General features: G+C 46.0%; 1 protein-coding gene across 2 annotated transcripts; it reads right to left on the reverse strand.

Annotated features, from left to right (window-relative positions):
- Positions 1 to 1,902: 1,902 nt before the first annotated feature.
- Positions 1,903 to 14,355, reverse strand: DYNLL2 (dynein light chain LC8-type 2). 2 transcript variants are annotated; one of them, XM_054008081.1, is made up of 3 exons: positions 13,796 to 14,355; positions 4,341 to 4,479; positions 1,903 to 2,303 (listed from the first exon to the last, which is right to left on the reverse strand). In XM_054008081.1, the coding sequence occupies exons 2-3, from the start codon at positions 4,470 to 4,472 to the stop codon at positions 2,166 to 2,168; spliced, it is 270 nt and encodes an 89-aa protein (XP_053864056.1). In that variant the 5' UTR covers positions 4,473 to 4,479; positions 13,796 to 14,355; the 3' UTR covers positions 1,903 to 2,165. The 2 variants fall into 2 exon arrangements, with proteins under 2 accessions (XP_053864056.1, XP_053864055.1); XM_054008080.1 differs by lacking the exon at positions 13,796 to 14,355 and adding an exon at positions 7,714 to 7,860.
- Positions 14,356 to 14,690: the final 335 nt, after the last annotated feature.

Below are 14,690 nucleotides of genomic sequence, written 5' to 3' on the forward strand. Positions count from 1 at the left end.
GACAGCTAGCATGTCTGGAATACCAATGACAGCCAGCATCCAGTTAGGACCCTCAGTCTAATGAGGTCAGCTCAGGCCTAGTCAAGTGACATTCTGGAAGAGGGTATAAACTCACTTCAGAAAGCAACATCTTAAGGTCAGTAGCTAATTTGATGAGCTGGAGACTCAACCATGCAGACAGTATTAAGTGTTGCCGGATCTACAGAGTTCAGTAGGTATGGAGAAACAGTTAACATTAAATGTTACAAATAACGTAGCCAATTTGGATTTGTAAGTCTGGTATGAAAAGAAACTAGAAGCTTTTTAAATGTGTCAATTCACCTTTAATGTTTGAAAAATAAAAAGGTATTTGAGCAATTGCAGTTATGAAGGGAACATCTCTTGCTCCACAGAAGAGTGTGAACAGGTTCACATCAGACTCATGCTTGGAAAACAAACACACATTCTCCTTTTTAGATCAAAAGTGGAGTTCTGTATAGACAAAAGTCGCCAAAGTGCCCTGGTTAGTCCAAGGCACCTTACCCCCAGATTGGAAGTTTTTTGTCAACATGAAATAAATTATGACACCACATCTTGTCTAGTTACAATATGGTTCTATCAATATTACAAAGTTAGGTATACTTTGGATTTTGCACAGTCTACAGACACAAGGACTTTTACTTCAGGAAAAAGTCAGCCTGGGTCAGTCAGTCATTTCACAATTAATAGTTACACTTTCTCCCCTCTCCCAATACAGCAAACAAAAAGCAGTGGCATGTTATTTTCAACCATCAACCTGGTTCATCTTGAGAGTTAGGAGTCACCTTGCCCTAGAACAGAATTCACTCCATTCTAGAAATTCTGCCCATATTAACCACCGATCAATAGGCTCTTACTGCAAGCACCAAGTTTTGCAGAAGCCACCACAGGTGTTTTTGGAGGGTTATTTATTTTGGGGGGAGGGGGGACTGAAGGAGAGGGGACACCACCCTAGGATGATCCAGAAGAACCTTCTTGCAGTTTGAACTAGAATTTACTACACACTAAGACAACACTGCTGACCCTATTGGAGAGAACGACATTCTGTCTTCAGAGACTATGTTCACAAGTTTCCCCTCACAAAACAGCTTCTGCTAAGAGAGGAAAGAGATTTGGAACACAGAAGCTATTCCTGGAGGATTTTCACTGTAGCTGCTGGAGACAACAGTGGCCATCTGCAAGTCTTCCAGATGACTAGGTTACTTTAGGGAAAGACCCGAGTTAAGGCAGTGTTGTCTGGATAAAGACATGCCAAATCAAGTCTCAGATTCTGGTGTCAATCACTACATTTAAAATTTTCTAGTCCATTTTGGAACAGAGACCAGATGGCCTAAGAAAGTTAGTCTCCGTGGCAGCAACTAAGCTCTGGATCACCCCACCACAAATCAACTGAGGCCAAGAGATCCTTCCTCCTACAAAAAGTAATAATTTAGGGGGGACATTTAAAAAGTTTCAGACTAAATTAAGTTGCTGTGAGTTTAGTTGATCCATGTAGGCTGATCTGAGGGCAGTGGTGTGGGCATTTCTAGAGAAAACATCAAGGCCCAGTTGTATGATTTGCCATGCAGTCCCAAGGTGGGAATACACTTTTTGGAATGAAAAACCTTGTTAAAAAACCTCCCGGCTAACTTACATGGGCATTATAAGGCCTTTCTCCCCACCAACTGCTGAGATGACCAGCAAAGCCAAATTGACACAGCTCCCACATCCACCCCACAGACTAAAACTGAAAAGGAAAGTTGACGTTCCTCCATTGATACACACACAGAAGTTTAAACAGTCTAACAAGAGTATTTACTATGAACTCAATAAGATCTTTTTGGTCTGCTAAACAAAAAAGTGTTTTCCCCGCCTTGCCAAAGAAAAGGTTACCACTGGGGGAGCTGTTTGTGGAACAGTTTTATTTTTTCCCATTGAAAGGCCATTGTTTAAGCATTTACAGTTTTCCTAGTGCAATACAACCAAAAAAAAAGCAGTAACAAAAAAATGCCGCCTTCTTCCCAGGCAACTAAACAGAAGTAGATTTTACTGCAACATATACACATTAAATATAGTATACAGTCCATGCAGCGGCACAGCCATGTTAAAGGGAATCTTGGCTTCAGCCATCAGTGCATTACAGTCCAAATTTCACTTGCTCCGACTTCCTATCCAGACTTGAACAGCAGAATTGCAACCTGACCCAAGTAAAAATAGATGAAGTGCTTTGTCTCATGTGTTACATAGCTGCCAAAATTTCTGCCAACAATGCAGTGCCAAGTAGGGTTGTATTTCTTGTCAAATTCCTAAAAGGGAGAGAGAGTACAGTAGTTAAGACCAAGAAAGCCCACATCAGAACAGTCTGAAATATACTTTCATATCTGGTTACTGTTAGATACAAATGCAATGGAAATCTGAAGACAACAGAGGTGGATGCAAGATACTAAACTGATAAGAACAGGTACTACGCTTGATCTTAGTACTACATTACTGATGTGCTAATTAGCATGAGACAAAAGGGCTGCCCTGGAGTGCGGAAGAGGTCCCATGCCATGTACTTGAGTTATTTATACACAAGCTCCAGGCCATAACTGCAGATTTTAAAAGTCCCCTTGGTACAGTGGTATTCAAGCCACATGTGTAGGCCAGTTGTTCCACAAAACCATTTAAACCCCCCCATTCCAAGCCAACCACCAAAAACGGTATTTTGGAATGCGTGTTCCAGCAAGCCGCTGGATCTTAAAGGTCAGTTGGAAAAGGGAAGAAAAAAAAAAAAAAAAAGTCAGGCTTCAGGCAGTCTTCATAAAGCAGCAGAAGAGTTTGTGAGGAGACTTTCTAATGTAAACAAGCAGAAACATTCACATATTGTCTGCCTGGGGAAGACATCGGTGAAGCCGAAAGCTAAACAAGTGAAGTAGTGTATCATTGGGATAAACAATTTAACCAATTTAGCAATTGGGAGGGAAGGGTTTCTGGTAAGGATTGAGAGCTCTCATCCTTCAGTTAATATGGATCTCCCATGACCCAGTCCTCAGCCAAAACTAGGGAAATATCAGACTCAACAGTCCCGATTTAAAGGGAAAAAAATCAAAGTGAGAAAGCCTCAGACTATACACCAGAAAGCAGCAAGGCACCAACAAAAGACAGACAGTTGAAGTCCTTTGCAAGTAACCTTTCTTCCATTAGCAGGGAATGTGCAGTAAGCCATTTCCTTTATATCAGAAAAGGAAGCAAATACGCAACAAGCCATTTTCTTTCCTGAGCTTTGGTTCTCTTATGTTGTATTCCATTCCCTCATTGCACTGTCCCAAGAGCCTTCTGGATTAGTCACTTTTTGACTTGGAAAGGCCAGATTTTAAGAAAATATAAAAGATATTCTCAACTTGTTGAGACCATCAAATTTCAACTTGAATTAGAGTCGAACAGAGTTAAGTAGTTTCAGGTCCACATTGGGTCCCAACCCACCCTGCCTAGTTTTGGTTCTATAATAATATTTTCCTCTTGTTTCCCTCCCCTCAAGTGCTCTCTCTCTCTCCCCCTTGTTGCTGTGTGAAGGGCCTACACAAACAGGGGACACCAACTATGCACAAGATTCCATCAAATACATAAGGTGAACAAACTGAAAGATACTTTGATCAGTCAGGTCCTCTAATCTTCAGGATTCCTCAGATAAATCCAGGTAAAGGGTTCAGACAGATGTGAGGTGTTTAAGTTGCATCATCTCTGCAGGCTGAGCACCCACAGCTCCATTCATCTCAATTAGAGCTGGTGCTCAGAACTTTCAAAAACTCAGTGTTAAGAATATATCAACAGGTAGAAAAGCCTGGAAAAGGGAGGGGGGTGGAAGTGGAAGTGGGAGTTTATTTGGTCTAGAAGTGCTAAGCAGAAGCAAATAAGTTTCACTTGACTAGATGGGTTGGGTTTTTTTGTTTGTTTTGTTTTAACTACAGTAGCCACAGAGTTTAAATCAAGTCAAGCCTTCCAAAGCTTCAGAAGATTGCAGAGAGATAGCAACAATACATTAAGTTGCTGCTTAAGGTAAACAGCAACCAAGTCCTTTTAGCTTGGCTAGCCAGAAAGAATGGTCCATTGGTTAAGATGCTAGCCAAGAACTTGAAAAACCCAAGTTCAAGTCTCTCTACTTCAGACTGCCTGTGTGATCTTCACCACATCATAGAATCGGTCTCAGCTCCCATTGGAGAAACAGGGATAAGAGCACTGCCCTACCTCACAGGGGTGTGGTGAACCACGCCGGTACTATGGTGATGAGGGTCAAATAGGTACTTAAGATGGTCAACATGTCCCAGCCAACCCTATGCCATTTTATAGCAGCTTCATAATACCTTCTTTATATATGCTGCAATGTCTTTCTCTATGTTGTACTTCTCCATTGCCTGTGTAGCACAGTCTACAGCATCCTGCTGCATGTCCTCAGACATGTCTGCATTCTTGATCACAGCCTTTCTGTCAGACATTGTGAACCTAAGGCAGAACATAAAGTATTAAGATGTGCCCACAGGATTCTGCTACAGTTCTTTCATGCATTAGACTACATGGTCTACATAACGTAAAACCGTTCTAGATACAGTGTTCTGTATTTCTATTGCAGGTTACACCAAACCCCTGTCTTGCCCAACATCTGGCTGTAGGCACACTACACAGTAATCCTCGGATATACTATTAGGTTGTGGAATGCTGTAGTACAGGAAGCCACTTGGAGATTAGACTAGAGACAGCCAAGTATCACCACTTGTACATACATTTTTAGCTTTAAAAACCCCATAAATCCTATGCAGAGATCTTCTACTCCTTTAAATTACAGGAGCAGCAGGCCTACAAGTCAATAAGCAATGGCTAAAGCTGGATTTCCTTGCAGGAATAGCCAATGGAGTGGAGCAGTAATATGGCTCTACCAACAGCAGCCCCCAGACTATGTTTGTCTCCACAGATTGTAGGTGATTGCGTTCAATGGATACAGTAGCAGAAGCATTTATTATTTCACTCAAGGGTGTACATTCCCTTTAAATGTAAGGTTAAGGGTCATACATTCAGCTGTTCTTGCTAGTTCAGAACGGAAGCAGTTTCAGATCTAGTTTACCTCAGTGTGTCATGGATTCCTTTTGTACTTTGCTCAGCTTGACCAATGAAACCTAAACAGTTTTGCTGGTCTCATGCACATCACAACATTGGGATGTTAGGGTTGCCAGTTCTGCTGTGGAAGGATACTTCCATCCAAGACAAGAGAGCCTACCTGTGACCTTTTAAGAGCCTGAACTGTGGCATGTCTGACAGGGTGTTTAACCTCCTTCCCTCTGCTAAAACTAGATAGGGAGTTCTACGCTACTCAGTGGTGAGTCACCTATATGTAAGTCTCAGATCCCCTGCTCGGGGCACACCCACTAGTTGTAGCTAGTTTTATATGCCGTTTGTAGATCAGCTGAAAGTTACTACGTTTCAGTCCTTACTCGGCCAAAATGCCCACTAACAACAAACCTGTGAATTTTGCCTGAGCTAAGAGTGGACCTGTGTTGATTAGTACTTTTGTTGTATGACCCATTTCAACTAGCACAGTGAACAACATACAGCCACTTTAAACTCAGTTCTCCATTATTATTTTGGTGGAACAAGTGGAGAATCAGGCATGATATCTGACCAGTTTAGGGCCTTCATTTGAAGGACTGCACTAGTGAAGGGCAGCTGTTTAGGTGATGCCCACGGTTGCCGATTATCCTATTTAGCTTTACCATAGGACTACCACAAAGTTACTTACATTTTAAGGATGCCTTTTCACAGCAGAGAATGTGTCAAATTAGGTTTGCAAAGCCACATTAAGTTTACAGTGCCATAACAAGGCTTAGTAAATTTTGAGCTATATTACTAGGCTAGCACTATATGTTTGGAGGTAGGGAACCCATACATGTTTAGCTCCATTAAGGAGAGAGTCTGCTACAATGATTGTTTCCTGGAGCAGTCCCAGAAAAACTGAAGGAGTAGCTTTGTTATAGCAACTAAAGGAGCCTGCTATCCAGGGAGAGAAAGAATCCCGTTACATAACAGCCCTATGACTACAATACTTCAATTCTTTATTCTGCCTGCAGTTGAAGACTCATAGTGCTCCCTAATTTATACATTTTAGATACCATGTATAATTGCGCATTGCTATTATTAACACACACTAATAGCATTAAAGAAGGAGGATGGGAATTCATCTAGAATGCCAGGAGAGAGCACGTGCATTTGTAAGAGTTTTTAGGAAACCAGTCACAGGTGCCTTCCACCCCCCAGATGATTGGGGTTTAAATCCCTGTTTAGCAGGAGGGGGTAGATTTGGAGCTTCAAGTATGTCAACAACCACAAAGGAAAGCCCTAGAAAGACAGCCAAGCAATGCACCCAGGACAAGCCACATGTGACTGCTTGAAGAGTCAATTCAGAGGGCCTCTAATTACAGCACTCAGTGAGAGACCTGCAGAAACTGTCTTCCTTCCTGGTCTTATTTAGACTGGGATTCTTGGGAGCATGGACAGGCCTGCCAAGCACTAGTGATGCCAGTGGTGCAACAGAAAACAACTCCTTTTTGCTTAAGTATGTAGAGGTCTCCTCTCCCTCCCCCACCCGCCCCCTTTTGAGCCATGCTCCCCCCTCTCCTGGAGACAGCATCCTTTTCACGACAGCAGCTGAGTGAGGCTGCTGCAACCACTGCTGTCTGGAAAGGGGAGGGTAGAAGCGTGAACAGGTAAGGGAGCAGCACGCAGAGGCCAAACATCATTCGCCTTGGCATTACCAAGCACAACTACTCCACCTGCAGATCAGAGCGACAGCTCCTCCCCTAGCCACAGGGCTGGGCCTTAACAATACCACGACACCTCTCATCCTCCTAGAAAGGGCCAGAGACAGCTCACTCCCTACCCAAGGAGGCTTGGCGGCTGCTGCATTTCCCAAGGGGAGAAGCCACCAAAACAGGCCTCAAGACAGACTGGCCCAGACATAAATTGACACTTAAACTCCTGGGGAAGAAGCGGATACCAGAATTAATGCCACAGAGCAGGTGGAACATTTGCGCTTTCCTATAAGGGAGGGAGGGAACCTTCCTCTTGACCCTCTTCCTCCTGAAACAGACCAGAGCCGTCTCCTACTAACACAGGATTGGTCCCTACACCACCCTAGTGTATTTCCTCCCGGCCACTGGAAAGCTGTCCCAAGGGAGGAGGTTTCCGTGCAGTCCCCAGCAGACCAAGGCACGCGGAGGTCTGGGGGAAGAGGTGTGACCTTCACGTCCCGAGCCCCCAGGGGAGGCGTCTAGCTCGGATCAGGAGGATGACCTTGCCTCGGAGAGCGCGGTTACTCGGCCTGGGCAGGCCGGGCCGAGGATGCAGCAGCAGCTACACAAGTCCCCTGCTAAAAGCCATGGGGGGGGCGGGGTGCATGGGAGCCCCATCAATGCACCGATGTAAACGGGCAGCAAGCCGGCTCCGGCTGCGGGAAGGGGTCACTCCGAGGCTGCAGCCGGAGTGGGAGGAACCGGAGCGGCTCCCCGGGGCAGAGCCGCCAGCTGGAGGCGGGCGAGAGAAGCGGGGTGCAGCCCCCCCCCTTGCAGCCGGCTTCGCTTCCCACGGCCAGGCGGCTGCAGCCCCGGGCGGGGGGGGGGGAGGGAGCCGCCCCCTCCCCTGCTCGTGAATGCACCAGGCAACATAATCCCCCTCATGCGCCCGGCTCACCTGCCCCGCGGGAGTCACCGGCAAACGGACCCGAAGCGCCTCCGCCGCGCACTCGCTCTCGCACCCGCTCCGCCGGCCGCTTCCCCCCGCTCCGCTGCCGCCGTGTGCCCCGCTCTGCCCAGCGCTCGCTCTCCGCCCGGCCGCCTCCCCCGCGCTGAAATAGGCGCCCCTCCCCTTGCAGTGGCTCAGCCAGCCGCCCTCGCCATTGGCTGCGCCGCGGCCTCGGCCCACAGCGACAAGCGCTTTCCTCTCGCTCGTCTCTGCCTACATCTTGTTTCATCCCACAATGCCACGAGCAGGCTGCGGAGCGCGCCTGGCTCACGCGGTGGAGGGGGTGGAAGGAGAGGGAAGTAAATACGACTCAGGGATTGGGGTGGCCTGGACGTGGGGACCCTCCTGCAAAAGGGCTCGGCCAGATCTGCTTCCCTGGGGGAGCCTCGTGCATTTGTGGGGGGGTAACAATCAGCAGATCTGTTGCTCATTCTGGGGCCTGATGCTGCTTCTGGCCCCAATGCAGTGTAAACCCCCCCGGACTGAAGTGGAGTCACTCTGGATCATAAACGGGCCAAGTGGCCCTTAGGTCAGTTCCAGAGTCACCTGTGTTCTGCACGCCGGCTGGGGTCCCCCTCTCACGTTGATTGCTGACAATTATGGACATCAGAAAAAAAAGTTAAGGGGATGGCCAGAGTTATTTGCACTAAAGTAATGGACCCAACATCAATTTCCGTTTCCTGCACTGCTCATTTTTTTGGGAGTCCCTCATTTTGGGTCTTTGTCACACACAGTCCCCCTATTTGGACTTCGGATGCTCTGGATTTACACCTCTGTAGCCAGGAGCAAAATCTAAGCACTTGTCCTGAAGGCCTGATTCCAATTTAATTTACACCCACAGGTTTCATGCTGATGTGTCCCTGTGGATGTCAGGGGAGTTTTACTCCAGGATGAGATCTCTTAAGTCCAATCACTGTGTCTGGCAAGGATATAGGGCCATTGCTTTACTCTGTTTGCTTATCTGGATGCATTCATAGTGCTTTGTGGTTTTATCATGGAGCAGTAGTGCTGCACGTCAACTTTGATGTGCTCTAATAATAGGAATATGCACTGGCTCAGTGAGATCAGTATTGTATTGCTGGGTCTCTGAAAGATCCCAGGGCACTTTTTATCCAAGAAGGGATTTGCTGCAGTATCTTTGGCCATAGAAATCTACCCGCTTTACAGTGGTGTGCACTAATCATCTGTGCTCTTCACCCCAGCAGTTGGTGCATTTCAACAGTGCCATATGTATACGGGATCTTATCCTGCAACTGGATCTACACATGTAGATCCCTGCACCCATATAAAGGGTCATAATGTTCAGGGATCCACGCACATGGATCTGATTGCAGGATCGGGGCCATAGTTTGTAAAGTATTCTTGGGATGAAAGGCATTACATACAAGTAAAAAGTGTTTTGCCAGTGTTAATTAATTGTAATGATACTGCACACTTCTACAGTGCCTTCCGCCGGAGTGTATGACAGACATTAATTAATTAAGCCTCACAAAATGCTCCTGTGAGGTAGGTAGGCAGGCAGGCAGTATTACAGTGTCTCTCATTTACAGAAGAGGAAATTAAGGCACAGAGAGAGTGAGTGATTTGTCCAAGATCACACAGCAGGTTAGCATCGCTGTCAGGAATAGACCCTATGTCTCTTAATGCCCGTCATGTGACCCTCCTCCTCCCATTGACATATCAAAAGCCACTTGTAAGCACCTCAGATAGAAATGTACTATTGATTGACACCCTGCAGTGACTCTGCAACAACACATATTCAAAACCATACAATACACAAGGACAGTAGGAGAGGCAGGTTTGTGCTTTGTCCAATGGATATGGCACAGCTCTAGGAGTCAGGATTCCATTTTTGGCTCTGATGCTGACTTACTGGGTGACCTTGGGCAAGTCACATCCATCTCCCTGTTTTCTCCTATGTAACCTGAGGATAATGATACCTCCTTCATCAAGTGCTTTCGGAACTTATTTGTCTCAATGAGACTAAAAGGACCCCTCACCACATAAAAACCTGGTGAGGCCTTTGACCAAACTGAGGAGGACGGCTGTTTCTGGAGGTCTAGATATCAATGGTGGCCAAGAGTGCTTCTCCAACTTCTCCTAACCATTCCTTGTCTTGTGGAGCTGGTGACAGGTTGGGGGAGGGTGTGTCTTGTGTGTAATAGTGAACTCCAATTTGGTTGGTGAACCCCATTTTGTTTCAGGGGTTCTACTTTGCATTGTAATCTTCATTATGCAGTGTGACCTTGATGTTGTATTGTAGCCTCTTCTGTGGATTAGAGCATCTGAGAAGCTGGAACAGAACAAGCTAGCGCCATCAAAATTGAGTGACTCTTCCCTTCTAGAACAATGGGTTTTCTACCAGAAGAGCTATTGACTTTGAATGATTCTCTGCACAGCAACTGATGGGATAGGGGCTACCCAGAATTCCTCCATCTGAAGCACATAGGCCACAGGAGGAAAGACATGCCAAAAGATCAAGCTAAGAAGAAGGAAGGCAGGAAGGGCTGCATCACCTCTGGTCACTGACTAAACCCAGGACTTACGGAGGGGTGAGATCAGATTTTGAGGGCTGCATTCAGGACTCTTTGCTATACAAAGATCTGTAACTCTCCAGTGTGCTTGGTTCAGAGTAAAGTGTCTGTGGTTAACAAATTTCTCTGTTAAGACTGTGTTCCTGTCTTTTCTGCTATGTTAATTGAGAAACCAGAACTCCCACAGCCGGGTGGATTCTGGGAGAATGTGTCTTAGCAGCTCAGGAAGGCTAAAGCACTTGTTCCAGTGTTCAAGGTGGCTGGACTGCAGGGTTTCACTGCCCAAATAGGGGATCTGCACCTGGGAGACCCAGACCTAGAAACAGTGACCAGTGACCATCAACTAGTGCAGAATGTAGTTGGCCCATTTTCTTAGCAGTGTTTTGCACGTGGAGTACATGTACTCTGTGATTGTACTGTGCAATTCAAGGTTATGGTGATGATCTATAAAGCTATCTATTGTTTGGGTCCTGGGCATCACTACCTCTCTCTTTGTGCTTTAACCTATCAACTGAGATCAGTTGGGATACTGAAGCAGACAAGTCCTCAGATGCATACCTTTACGGGTTAGAGGAAGTAGTGTTTGCAGTGCAAGGTCCTCAGCTCTGGAACTCATTTCCTAACTCAGTCTAAGAAAGCCAAAGTTTGCTGGCCTTCTGGGCATATTTCACTCTCTCTCTCTCTCTCTTTTCTCAGGCTTTTCCTTTTTCATGCTGAAAGGAAAGATCACTGTCTCCTAGCCCAGCAAAGATGGTAAGAAGGAAATAATGCCTTTTGCTAAAGCACCATGTCTACCTCCTACAGGAGCCTGTGTTTACCTTGGAGGTTTCCCATCCAAGTACTACCAGACTTAGCCCTGCTTAACATGGGAAATCTGATAAGATCACAACTCTAAATGGTGCCGCTCCAGACAAGCATCCCTCTCCCAAACAGGGACATGCCGCTTACAGCAGCTTCATCTCCAGTCACCACAGGACCTTCTGTATCCAGTTTGTAGCTGTTTAAACTTGGCTGTGGTGGCAGTAAACAGAAGAACCCTAAGACATTTCTGAACTAAAGGACATTTAAAGGAAGCAGGGATGAAATGAACATCCCCTAGCCAATGGCGACACCATGAAAAGACAGACAGAGAGCACCCCAGGTTAGTGAGGCCACTCTATCGGGGGGCAATGGAAATAATTACTTTTTCACACCCCTATATCCTCACAGAAGGTACAGGAATCCCATCTGTAGGTAAAAAGAGAGTAGTACAAAGGAACTGGGAACAATAAGACTATTAAATCCTAAGTTAGGAAGAAAACTCTCCATTCATCTCTAAATCAAGGTGAAGGGTTGTGTTGTTCCAATTTTATGTCAGGGTAACTCTGCTGCATGACTGGGCCTAGTTTCTTAAATGGCTACGTTGGAGGCCTCCAACAAAGAAGGAAAAGGAGAGGAAGGTTGTGTTGGAATTCATCTTTTTGCCTCCTACACACCCGTAAATAAGAGTTAGCAAGACGAAATGGTAGGGATAACTTGCATACATTGGCTGGGAGAGCAGCCTGGACTGTGATCAGTCATGTAACATAACTTTAACTATAGGCACATATGCGCCACATGAACAGCTGTTTAGTCTTTCCCGCCTGGGAATCCTGCCCTCAATAAATGTGCTCTCTATATATACCTGGTCTCTTGGCTGCCTACACATGTGCCCATCTGTCAGGATGGCATCACGCCGATTTGAATTTTGGTTGCTCCATTTCACTCGCGCATAGGTGCCAAGAAGTCATGGGTTTAGATAAGCAGCCTATAAAAACACAGCAAGTGCCATCTCCTCCGCCACGCTGCTGCTACAACACACCCCGTTAAGCTCCATTGCATCCTTTGATGCCCAAGAATGGATCGGTGTGGCGTTCATGGGCACATCTGGCTCATAACAAGACAAATTTTAATTGCATGAAGGGCTTTGAGATCCATGGAGACTACTTGGGGTTCTGAAATCTATGGAACATGATAGTAGAGTTGCTTCTAGGAAGATAAGTCTAGGGCAGATAATGGCACCCAGGGGACGGACTGGAGTTCAATTCTCAAGTTGTGCTCTTGCCTGAGAAGCAGCCAGCCAGGTTCTTCCCTTTTACTAATTAAGTGTATTATTTTCTGGAGTGACCTCCCTCATAGGGGTGTGTTGAGAGTCAGGTAGTGAGTAGTAGGCGACGGTGAAGATTTAAAGAGCTACATATGCAAGTGCTCGGTATTCATACTATTCTCCAAAGGAAGGCTCTGTTCCCAGCCAGCTTTAGATGGAACCTGCTCATTCACTGCTGCTTTGGAGGGGCACTGCATGTGAGACAGTCACTTAGGTAACTCTGACCTGTAGGACAGGAAGATCAGGCCTCTTAATAATGACACCTAGCTCTCACAGAGCACTCTTCATCCATAGATCTCAGAGTGCTTTATAAAGGAGGTCAATATCATTATCCCCATTTTACAGATGGGGAAACTGAGGGACAGAGAAGTGAAATGACTTCCCCAATTTCACCCAGCTGGCCAGTGGCAGAAACAGGAATAAGAACCTAGATCTTCTGAGTCCCAGTCCAGTGCTCTGTCACCTTGGCCACACTGCCTCTTGTACGCTGGCACCCTTCTTTTCCCTCAGCACACTCCGTACAGTCAGGGTTGCTTCAGAAGCATTGGCTGACTTCTATAGACATAGAGTTGTAAGCAAGAGGCATGACTTGGTACTCAGCCCATACGTATAAAAAGTAAAAGCTGCTGTGGACTTCAGCGTAACAGCATCAGCTCTGACCCCTATGGCAAAAGCTTTGGGCCTGAGTCCCATTTGCACTAAGGTAGCACATAATTTATGCCAAATATAAGGCCCCTTACACTGCCAGAGTGGTGTAAATGGACATCAAGCCTCTTAAGCCTATGAAAGGCCCTGCAGAGACTGGCACAAATGGAGCAGAGTTATAAAAGAGAAAACGGTGGAGTAGGGAAGAGCTTCATATTTATTACTATTTATATTACTGTAGCACCTACATAAGAACGTCCATACTGGGTCAGACCAATGGTCCATCTAGCCCAGTATCCTGTCTTCTGATAGTGGCCAGCACCAGGTGCTTCTGAGGGACTCAAAGCATTTTACAAATCTTAGTCTCATAACTAAGGGGGGGAGGGATAGCTCAGTGGTTTGAGCATTGGCCTGCTAAACCCAGGGTTGTGAGTTCAATCCTTGAGGGGGCCACTTGGGAATCTGGGGCAAAATCAGTACTTGGTCCTGCTAGTGAAGGCAGGGGGCTGGACTCGATGACCTTTCAAGGTCCCTTCCAGTTCTAGGAGATGGGATATCTCCATTAATTTATTTATTTATTTATTTATAACACTCTGGCGAGATAGGTAAGTAACTGGCTAGTGTATATGTGTATCATAGCCATCAACTAAGTGGAATCAGATCAGTTCAACTATGTATATCATAGTGGTTAATATTAGCTACTAATGGAGGGTCTCCTTTAGCTTACCTGGTAGGGAGTGACCTGTGCTTTTGGAGTCGAAGGATCAGATTTCAGTTCTAGTCCTGCTGTCACCAGGAGGTCCCACGTAATCATGATGTGCACCGTAGTGACAACCAGGAAGGCCTAGGTAGCAATAGTTCTGTAACAATATAATTGCAGAGGGGTAAATCAAGGCAGGGAATCAAAGCAATGTAGGGCTGGAAGGGACCTCAAGAGCTCATTTAGTTCAGCCCCCCGCCCCCCGTGCTGAGAAGGACCCAAGTATATCTAGATCATCCCTGCCTGGAGAGATGACACAAGTTTCATAGAGTGTAACGCCGGAAGGGATTGTTATGATTATTTAGTCTGACCTCCTGCATAACACAGGCCACAGAATTTCACTCAGGGATTCCTGTGACTTACCCACTCAGAAAGTCAGTGCCAGAGATGGACACACAGCACAGGAGCCCCCTTACCATTACTTCCTTGCTGTAGCCAAAAGAATGCACATATTCAATATCAATATATGCACACACACAATATCAATAAATAGTATAAAACAAAGGGAAGGCAATACATGGGAGTGTCTCCGCTGCAGCTGGAGTTGTCCATTGGAAGGCTCTCAGAGGAATGAGGTGGCCTTAGCCAAGAACTGGTAATCTTGAAACAAATAAAAAAAGACCAGGGAGGGGAATCACTTCACCTTCGTGCCCTTAATGAAACAGGACTTTTCTTCACACTGAGAAAATTACAATCTGCCTCGGCGCATGCAGGCCCATTATTACATCTGCACGTTGAACGCTGGGGGGAAATGAATTAAGGAAGAATCCCCGGCAACCGTTTTTGTGATAAGGTGGTTGCAAAAGTAGCTATTCTACACTGAACTCCTGCTTCCAGGATGGCCATCAATTAAAAAAAGGGG

Source organism: Malaclemys terrapin, chromosome 18 (genome assembly GCF_027887155.1).
Source record: "Malaclemys terrapin pileata isolate rMalTer1 chromosome 18, rMalTer1.hap1, whole genome shotgun sequence".
Lineage (NCBI taxonomy): Eukaryota > Metazoa > Chordata > Testudines > Emydidae > Malaclemys > Malaclemys terrapin.